We start from the raw sequence: 10380 nt of genomic DNA, 5'->3' as shown, positions 1-10380 counted from the left end.
ATGTAAATAGATACTCTTACATATTTTATTTAAATATAAAATATCATGTATGAATTAAACTCTGATAATGAGTTATAACTCAAATGACATAATCTCCCTATACTCAATTAAGAGGTTACGGGTTTGAGTCTCTAATCTTTAAAAAAAAAAAAAAAAAAAAAAAGAGTAACCAATTACATTACCTTTTGTCTTAAATCAATACCATAATTTTAGATTAGGGACATTCTTAGATGCTTTAAGATTAAACCATAAAATAAAAAAGAAACTGAATAATAAATGGAAGTTTTATTGCTTGCTGCTGCATCATACTAATATACAACATACATTCCCTTATAGTACAAATAATGTTACATTGTAATACTAATTTGAGGACCTTCAACCTCCAATCCATAATATGGAGACTCGTCCAATTCCTGCAATGTTCCATCATCACCACACACTTGTATTATAAATTTGAGGCTATAAGTTCCAGAAGGAACTTTAAGCTCAGAAACATAGTAACATTTTGCTTGTGCCACTCCAAGGTACTCCTTCACATGTTCCAATCTTGAACTTGTACCTTCTTGTTTTGACGATTTCACCAAATAAACATTGTAGCTTCTGAATTGATGGTTCTTTCCGTCTTTCAGTTCCCAAGAAATTTGAAGACTAAGGATCTTTGAGCCCTGAGGACCTGGCGTCCATTTCATGTATTTGGCGTCGACTTGCCACGAAGAAGCCACAGGAAAATCTGACTTGTATTCTAATGTCTGGATTGAGATATGACCAAGGCTTGCGAAATAATCTGACGTAGAAGCCGAAAAACTATCGCTGCTATCTGAACCGTATAGCCATCTCAACTTATTCGATGGAGAATCGCATCTATAGCACACTGCATGGATTTCCGCTAGTGTGTATCCGTTCATTGCGATTGTACCTTCATTTATAACCCATCCAGGTGAAGATCCTTTATTTCCATTTGTAATGATTGCTTTGCTGAATTTTCCAGAGAAATTGTTCAACGGTTGCGATGCAAGAAGTATATACTCTCTTTTGTTGGTGGAGGAAGCGAATGCAAGCTTAAGTCCCAGCGAAGAATTGCCATCAGATTTCACCTGCATTAGTCATGGACTTCGCATAAGAACTGGATGTAAAAGATGAGGATTAAGGTATCAATAACGAGTTGTATGCAAATTATTTGTACTATTTGTCTTCTTTTTTTTTCTTTTTTTTTTTGTGTGGGGGTTGGGAGGGAGGGGGTGTCTCCATTGAACCAGCAATACCGCCATAAGGGAATCTTATTTCTACAAACCCGACTAACCTAACCTAGCTATGGTTGCATGAGAGTTAGGGCCTCGGATCTCCCAAGAAGAATTTTTGTCCCTAAAAGATCACTTATTTTTCAAATTGATCCTCAAAAGATTTTTTAAATCAAAGTCATCATTCAAAGATTTTAAGTTAATCATGTCAGTCCTTCTGTCACTTCCTTTGTTGATGGTGTCAAAATTTGCTAATGTTGTACGTTAAGTGACACCACAAGACATACCACTTGACTATTAACATAATAAATTTATAAAATTAGATCACTCTTGAGACATTAGAATCTCTCAATTTGGGGTTGATTTAATCTAATTTTATAAACTTATCATGTTAGTCGCCATACTCACCAATTAGGACTATTAGGTGTGTGTTGTAATATTACTTCATGTTCCACATCAGCAAGTTCTAACGCTATTAGTAATGGAAGTGACAAAAAAACTAACATGACTAACTTAAAATCTTTGAAGGACGAATTTGTTTAAAATAAATCTTTTGGAGACCAATTTAAAAACGAGTGATCTTTAAGGAACTAATTTGACCATTTATTCTTTCCAGGGCTATATACGATACTTTTGGTAATGGGACCAAGGTCCTACGAAGTTTACCAATTTTCGTGCTGGTTACTAAGAATTGAATTAAATATGCATTGGCAGCTATTTGAGGCTGAGTATGATGGCATTCTTTGAACTCAAGGATGTTAGATTGATGTGTTGTGTTCTCAGAAATTATGATAAAGAAGTTATAGCTTACAGAATAAGTTAAGTGGATAGGCAACTCGCTCAAAACAAACTCCGCTTCAAAGATTTTCTTCTCAAAGTGAGCATGCTCTTCAAGAGATCCTTTGAATGTAATGTTCCCTCCTCCACTATAAGATGATCCCTTCAGGCTGCAATTTTCAAGAACAAGAGTGAATAATTTAGATGCTGTAAGAAGTAGATTTGAAAAGTAGCAATTCTATGTCATCTTAAGCTGGAAGAATAGGCAAGGAGGCATTCTATATTAGTTGTCATTTTAATGTTATGGAATTCAACATACATAATAATATTGAGGTTTTCAGTTAGATCATCCATTAAGTGAAAAAATGTTCAAAGGAATGGCCACATTAGTGATGTAAGATTAATAATAAACCATATCATATTTCTATTAAAGACAAGTTTCCTAATGACCTAATTTATGAGTTGTTCGGTTTTTTTATCGACGTTATCACTTACTCTGTAAAAACTTGAATAGGATTTGTAGAGTCAGCAAAATTGAGATGCGGCTGCACACAAATATAATATGAGTTAGATTATATATAATAGAATTCTTAAACAGATACCACAAATTTAAAATATTTGATAAAATATCATTTTTGTTTAATTGTTATGATTTTACTAAAATTAGAACTTTAAATATTAGAGTTGAAAAACTAAGAACTCAAAAGAGAAGGCAGTTATATCCCTTTTCTAGGTTTATCCAACTATCAATACGGTTCGAGCCAACAATAAGAAAGAAGGGCTATTGGGGACATGCCTGAAAGCCTTGGCAAGAAATGTTGCACCAAGTAGCATCCGACATAAGGTCTCCGTCCATTGAAAAATGATAACCGCGTCCCTGAAAGTAAGAAAAAATGCTCACATGTACAAGAAATCAAAAATGAGATTCTTATAATTTTAGTACAAGATTGTGGAGCACATTGTTTATGCTTTGAAGTTACATGCATTAGATTTTTACTTATGTATTTATTTATTTTTTGATGGAGGTGTAGTTCTAGAGAGTCTGTTTCCCATTTCTTTGAGGATATAAATTTTTTCTGCCCACTCATCAACTGTCTCAGAGCATTCACAGACTATCTTAGTATCATTATCAAATTAAAAAAATGAAACTCATTGAATAAAATGTGGGGGGAAAAATGTGTGAAAAGAGAAGTAATATAAAGGGGGCAAATTTGTAATTATCTTAACCTGATCAAAATTTGTGTAGAACGGTAATACTCCAGGATACTTACGCAATACTCCCCATGACTTTTCCACAAGATCCCACCAACTGCAACATAAAATGCATGGTAATAATGCTAGTGCTTGTGAGTAAGACATTTAAGGTTTGATCCTTCACGATTAAAATATAATAGCTAAGAAAAAAACCTGATTGTTTAACACTACCATTATCCACACACAATTGAAAAAGGTAGAAGTCAGAAAAAAATTCTGGGACAGAAAGATGCACGATAAAAATAGTAACTTAGCTAAAATTTTCCACTTGCATTGATATTGTAAAATTAAATTTCTGCAACTTTAAATGGAGAAAATCACCAGACCCCAGAAAAAGAGCAGATGCACCAAGAAATTGGGATAAACCATTGAAGTTCCTTCCCATTCTAGTTTCTGATCAAATAAACAGAGACCATAGAATCACCTGACATAATGCCACGATACACAATTAAAATAAAAGTACTAAAGTACCAAAACTTCACAAGAATCCCACACATAAAACACTAACAATCTTCAAACTCAAGGGACTATCATTGTGAAAGACAGGGAGTCCGTGAGAGCAGTTTCTGGGGCAAGCACACTCTATATCCAATTATCCATGATACTTTCTTCAGAAAGATTACCAGATTTAGATGCTTCGAATTGCAGAGATGAAACGCATTCGTTACTCTCTTCTCTCACCTATAGCCCTCTATTCCATCTTCAATTTTAGGTTCATTTACATGTACAATGTTGGTCAAATCTGGCATTCGATTTTTCTCTATGCATTATTGCATTATCATGAATCAACTTGGTCAACCTTGTGATATTATATTAAACTTGCAAACACCAAAATTACAGTAATTATTAAGGTATTGGAACACGCATATGCAACGTAGTTACCTGTTATTAGCAGTCTCAAAATCTGGTGGTTGCTTTGTTTCATAGACCCATCCAGGAGCAAATATAGCAGCAGATACATCATCCTTTCTTAGTACGTCGAGAGCAACATTTACCTGAAACATTCATAACTAATTGTAATGAATGCAGTGGAAATAAGACCAAGAAAATCACTGAGAGACATCCCTGAGGGCCCCATACACTTTACAAACCATAAACCGAACTTGTCAAAAACTATTCTGCATCTCAACACTAAGATGTTTATGTCTGACTAAAACTTCAACATCTGTGTGTATTATTCATAATTGCACCATGAATTATGAAATAGGAGTAGCTGATAATTTTATTTTTGGTAAAGGATGTTTAGTCAGGGAAGTTGACCGCTTCACTGTCAAAGAAATGCACTAAACAACTAATCTGAAGGTAGTCATAACATTAAAAGAATGTCAACAATAGCGTCTTCATTACACCAAGACAAAAATCAAGGTATTATGATGGTGAAAACATTGAGAAGGGTAGAATGCTTGATGAACCATAAATAAGCACAACAATTAACCCTATAATTAACTTGAATGCGAAGATACAAGATGTATTTCATAGCCAAGCAACCCAAATGAGTGATAATTAGTTTGCTTAAAATTAATATTAGTACTATATTCGCTGTATACTGTTCATGCAGCTTCCTTTTTCCCCCTTATTTTCATCCTAATTCCTAGGGTGCAATCTAGTCAGAAATGAAACATATTGAAAAAAGACCCTAAAAGGGACAGGATACCACCTATGTAAAGTCAAACAGGCTATAAAATTCAGCTCCTATCTTATGTTCCACTCAGGACAGTCAAAATTGATTTCAATACAAGTTTGAAATTGAGGTAACAAACATAGATTATATTGTTATATTACAAAAATAGGTGAATACCACAGAACACTTACATTCCACTGTCCACCACCATATGTGTTCCTTCCAAATACATCTATTCCCATGTACACGTCAAACCTCCGATCACCTGCAACGGCAGCAGAGAGGCTTGGATAGTTTTCCTACATGGTGCATCATAAAGTTAATTAAGGCAACTGGTGACTGATCAAACACAGGAGTTGCAGAAGTAGGAGACAAGAAGAAAAGCAATACCTTCCACGTATAGTTAACAAATATCCCATCACATATGTCAAAGAAAGGCTTATTGTAATAGTTTAGTTGGTCTTGCCAATTCAGATCACCATCAACTGTAATGCTGTCATACCTACAATATCAAGAAAACACATCGAAGTCAAACCTCGTCACCGTCCACCACAATAGAATGTTGCTGATGTATCTTCCTCTACTTACCAAAGCACTAACGATCCAGGAACAGATGAATGCATCAATGACGATAAATGATCTACAAACTCTTTTAAGTTAGGAATTTGTCCTCGGTCCAAATTTACCTCCATATTTATCTGCAATTGACGAATCATTGACTGGACTACAAAATATGCAATTCTGTGAAGTATTGGAAAGTAATTATGCATTTGTTCAGCATGGGTGTGACACTGTGTATGTATGCAAAAGACTAGATATCCGCATCTAAGAAGCCATTCCAAAGTAGCATCGATCCATTTCTCTTCCATGAATTCCAGGTTTTACAAACTTCCATTAAAATATCAAAGTTAAGGATCCATTATAGTAAGATAATATCTCCTATTATTTTATCTGAAATTCATTTCCATCTCTATTTACAAAGTTCACTAATATATCAAATTAATTAGATAATAAAATTCAAATGGACATCAATATAAACTCTAAAAGCACAGATGGAGATAAAGAATTTACTAGCCAGCCATCGAAGCCTAAAGTAACAGCAAGCTCCACCAGACGTTCTGCATACATTTGAGCAGACTCCTTTGTTGAAAGCAGCACATCACAGGCAGCTCTTCCCTCATCCCATTCGGTGATGAAAGTACCCAGCACCTAAAGTATTAGAGGAAAAAGTAGAACCAAGAAAGTTCAAAAAAAATTGATGCAATAAGTCATCTCAGAACTTTTGCAATGGAATAATCTATTTTTCTTCTGATTCAAGCATGAGCAATTAGTAATGCCAGTAAACATCTGTGTGTGACTCATTTCAACCAAATTCAGCAATTACAGATCTTGCAAAGTTAATCCAAATACACATTTAAAATCCAAATAAAATAAAATAAAATCACCCCATTTCACCAAATTCAAAAGTAAGCACAAAAGCAAGAAGAGATTTTTGTTTAACATCCATATTATCAGACTCCATTCTAACACCCACTTCAACACTCACTTTTACTTTTCACCTTTGAATCGTATGGGGGTGACCAAATGACACCTACTTTTAAATTCTCAAATACCATCACTCCACATTCCAAAATCAATATCAGCCATAAGTGGCTAGTGAAGGTGGAACATCATATACAATCTAAATAAACTTGACCTATGATGTTAGAGCTTTATTCAACTAGCTACACTGAATCAAAATTGTATAAGTACCTTAACTCCGTGGCGATGAGCAGTGTTAGTCCAACAAGGAGGAGGAATAGTAACCAAATTGTGTGAAAAGTAGACAAAAACATCGATCAAATGCCAATGCCAAATTGCATAAGCATCAGGGTTGGTCCCCCCTTGAACCCACTTGTCATCTAAGTACCCACCTACATTACACCAATACAAAAATCCAAGTATTTCATACAACTATACAAGTATTAAGTACGATACACATATACTTGGTCACAAAGTTAAGAACCAAATACCCATATGCAAGTATAAATTTTTTTTTTTTTGGTGACATATGCAAGTATAAATTTAATTATGATGCACCCTCAGGTTTAAAACAATTTTACACATACACCCAATATGTAACATCACGTAAGCAAAAACAATTAATTTTTACATTTACCCAAAATAACGGATGTGATTTGACGACAGAAATCAAAATTAAACTCATGCAAGTATATATAAAAGAAATGAACTTCTCTGGGGTGGATCATAGGTACCCACCTGCCATGTCATGACACACCAACAATCTTCTCCTATTAGGCAATGATGATGATGATGATGATGATGATGATGAAGCGGCTTGATTTGACATTGGAAGCAAAGCAATGTTAAAAGGATAGTGAAAGGAATTGAAGTAGGTGCGAGTTTTGAGATCCTCTAGGGTTTTGATTGGGTATGAAATTGGTACTGAAGGTTGCTTGGGATCGAAGAGTGGTGGTTGGAGAGGATCAGAGGAAGAAGGTTTGGACATGGTGACGAAGAGGTAGAGGGTTTGGAGTGTGGTGAGGATGAAGCGAATGATGTTTCGGAAAGTGATTAAGATTCGGCGGTTTATATAGGCTCGGAGAAGTCATGGAATCATAATCATCATCCAACACCAACTCTGCCTTTCTGGTTTCGAATTTTGATGCTGCATTCATTGCTGCTGATGATGCTATCCTGCAAAATGGTTTGCCAATTTTTTTTTTTAAATTATTTTTTTCTTCTCTCTTTTCGTAATTTTTTTTTTTAAAGTAGGAGTAAAATTTAAACTCAAAATTTTTAGGAGTAAAACGAAAAAATTATATCATTTAAACTATAACTTGTTTCCTCGTAATCAAACTAAGTCCTTATGCAAGTTTCAAACTGAATGGAGGAGGGTGGGGCCGTGGGGCTAAAGGGTCCAAACCAACACGCCACTCATGAAACTCCTTTTGTAGTTGAAACTTGAAAATGTACGGAAAATAGTTTGTATTATCGTAGTACGACGGAAAGTCGGAAACTCATATACAGTATTTATTAAATATTAATTGGAGGCCATTCAGATAAACATGCCTAAAACGTCTTTTTTTAAAGATGTTTTCATATTGTGTTTTAATTGGTTTCTGTATAATTTATTCGGTGTTCCTCATCACATATTATTAAATTCCTCAAAAGATTTTCTTTTCAAAAATACTAAAAATATTTAATTTGGACTAAAATAAAAAAAGTAATAGATTAACTATTAAATTTTTTTAAAAGATTATTTACATAAAAAATATATCACATTCATAAATATATATATATATATATATATATATATAAAACAAGCTCAAGCGTTTAAAAATTTTTATAAATAAAAAAAATAATTAATTTATATTCGTACAATATATAAAATAATTACTATATTATTATTATATTATAGATTAAGATTCACTAATTTAATTTTTTTTATTTTTAATATAAGTATTAGAAATAAATAAAATTTTTATAATTAAATGTAGTGTAACAAAATATATATAATATTAATTAGTTCTTAAAAATTTTAAAAAAATAGTTTCTCATTTTAGTAAAATAACTATTTATTAAAGTAGACAAATTAATTATTTTCTTCTCATATACGATTTTTTTAAGACATAAAAGCAATTAATTAGGACATTGGTTAAGATAATTAAAGTCACTATTTCATTAAATTTTTAATTTAAAGAAAAATCTTAGTTAATTTTGGTATAGAAATTTCGAATTTAAAAACATTGACAAAAATTATGTTGAATTTTGATTTATTTGATTTTCATTTAAATTAATCACTACATAAGTTAAAGTTCTGTTTTGAAGTTATATTCGAGCTTTAATCTGATTTTTAAAGTTTCAATTTACTTAGTTTAATTTTTTAACTTAGGTATCCGTGACTCATATTAGGGTTTTAAGTGTTTAGTTGAAAATAAAAAATAAGGTAAAAAAATTTTAATTGTCACATCAAATAGTCGCTAGAATGTATAATGTAGTAGTCATTAGTCCATTTCAGCATGTCGTTAACGATTTTGTGAGACAGTAACAAAAATAAGATTAGGAACCAATGTGAGTCATAACTATTAAGTTGGGAGACATAATTGTTAGAACTGATTAGGAACCAATTGGGAGACATAATTTGTTGTTGCTTGATTAGGAACCAATTGTGAGTCATAACTATTAAATTGAGTAAATCAAAATTTTTGAAATTAGATTGAAATATAATTGTTAGAACTGAACCAGTGATCGAACCGATCAAGCTACTGGTTCACTGGTTTATTGGTTCAACTGATAAATCACTGGTTGAACCGATAAAACTGGTCTCACGTAAATATAAAATATAAAATAGTTAAAAACTTAAAATTAAAATTTGAAATACATATCTTCACTAACATTTTATGAAGAATCAATTCTCAACTTCTAAAAATAACTAATATAAAAAAATCATAAAATTTTAATACTACAATAATGTCTTATTTTGACACAATAAAAAAATAATTAATTCACAAAGCCTATCATCTAACTATAATATCAGTAGATTTGAACACTAACATCAAAACAAATAACCTTAATCACAATACTAGCAATAAAATAGATCAAGTAAATTAATAAATTTTTAGTGAAATTTATATTTATATTAATAATGGTATATAATTAAAATATAATTAATTTTAAAAATAGAAAAAATAAAAATTAAATTAAATTAGATATTTATGTATACTATATAATTAGTATTTGTCAAATATAGTACTTAGAAGTGCAATGGCTAAGTGGCAAGTAGAGGTTACTTTTGCTCCAAGGTTCTTGGTTCGAGACCTTGTGGAGATATTTTAAAAAAAATTTCAAGCAGACCAGTTTGGTTAGACCGGTTTGCACCGGTTCTTACCAGTTCACACCGATTTTATTCCTTAAACGGTCCAAAGAGTAAACCGAACTGGACTATAATCCAGTTCTAGTCCGGTTCACTAGTTTTCTGGTCGAACCAACCGATCCAGTTCGGTTTTTACAACTATGGATATAATAATGGTAATTAAGTTGACAATTCAGTTGTTTTAATGGTAATTAAAATCTAATAATAGTTTATAATAAAAGAAACATTCTTTTGCAACAATGAACCTATAGTAATAGTTAGGGGTGTTCATAGATTAGATCATATCCATATAAATCCACAGTATTTATCCGTATCTGATCTGTAATTTGAGAATATGATCTGATCTGTAAAATGATCGGATTGGATCGAATCGGATCCACACTCTAATCAGATAGAAATAAATATGTTTAAAAAAGTAAACAAAAAAAATTATTGACTTTTTTTATAAAAATAATTTTTTTTTTATATTTTTTATTTTATGGATATATTTGATATCTGATCCAAACATAAAAAGTGCGAATATCGAATTTGATCTAATGAGTTTAGTGTGGATTGGATCGAAATTTCAGCCATATCCCATCTGTAAACACCCCTAGCAATAATAACTAAAAAAT

General features: G+C 32.0%; 1 protein-coding gene across 1 annotated transcript; it reads right to left on the bottom strand.

Annotated features, from left to right (window-relative positions):
- Positions 1-270: 270 nt before the first annotated feature.
- Positions 271-7812, bottom strand: LOC112783328 (cytosolic endo-beta-N-acetylglucosaminidase 1). The gene is made up of 12 exons (XM_025826243.3): positions 7150-7812; positions 6643-6803; positions 5962-6099; positions 5479-5588; positions 5281-5392; positions 5082-5189; positions 4152-4264; positions 3243-3324; positions 2812-2892; positions 2511-2560; positions 2050-2185; positions 271-1094 (listed from the first exon to the last, which is right to left on the bottom strand). The coding sequence occupies exons 1-12, from the start codon at positions 7397-7399 to the stop codon at positions 348-350; spliced, it is 2088 nt and encodes a 695-aa protein (XP_025682028.1). The 5' UTR covers positions 7400-7812; the 3' UTR covers positions 271-347.
- Positions 7813-10380: the final 2568 nt, after the last annotated feature.

This window comes from Arachis hypogaea, chromosome 20 (genome assembly GCF_003086295.3).
Source record: "Arachis hypogaea cultivar Tifrunner chromosome 20, arahy.Tifrunner.gnm2.J5K5, whole genome shotgun sequence".
Classification (NCBI taxonomy): Eukaryota; Viridiplantae; Streptophyta; class Magnoliopsida; order Fabales; family Fabaceae; genus Arachis; species Arachis hypogaea.
The sequence above is the reverse complement of the archived record's forward strand: the minus strand, read 5'-3'. Positions and strand labels throughout refer to the sequence as shown.

Excerpts from the sequence above, each read along its gene's own strand:
- LOC112783328 (XM_025826243.3), bottom strand. The coding sequence starts at position 7,399 with ATGTCCAAACCTTCTTCCTCTGATCCTCTCCAACCACCACTCTTCGAT. Across the intron at positions 6,804-7,149 it reads GGTGTGTCATGACATGGCAG|GTGGGTACTTAGATGACAAG; the intron begins GTGGGTACCTAT and ends GGTGTAATGTAG. Across the intron at positions 5,190-5,280 it reads TTGTTAACTATACGTGGAAG|GAAAACTATCCAAGCCTCTC; the intron begins GTATTGCTTTTC and ends TGCACCATGTAG.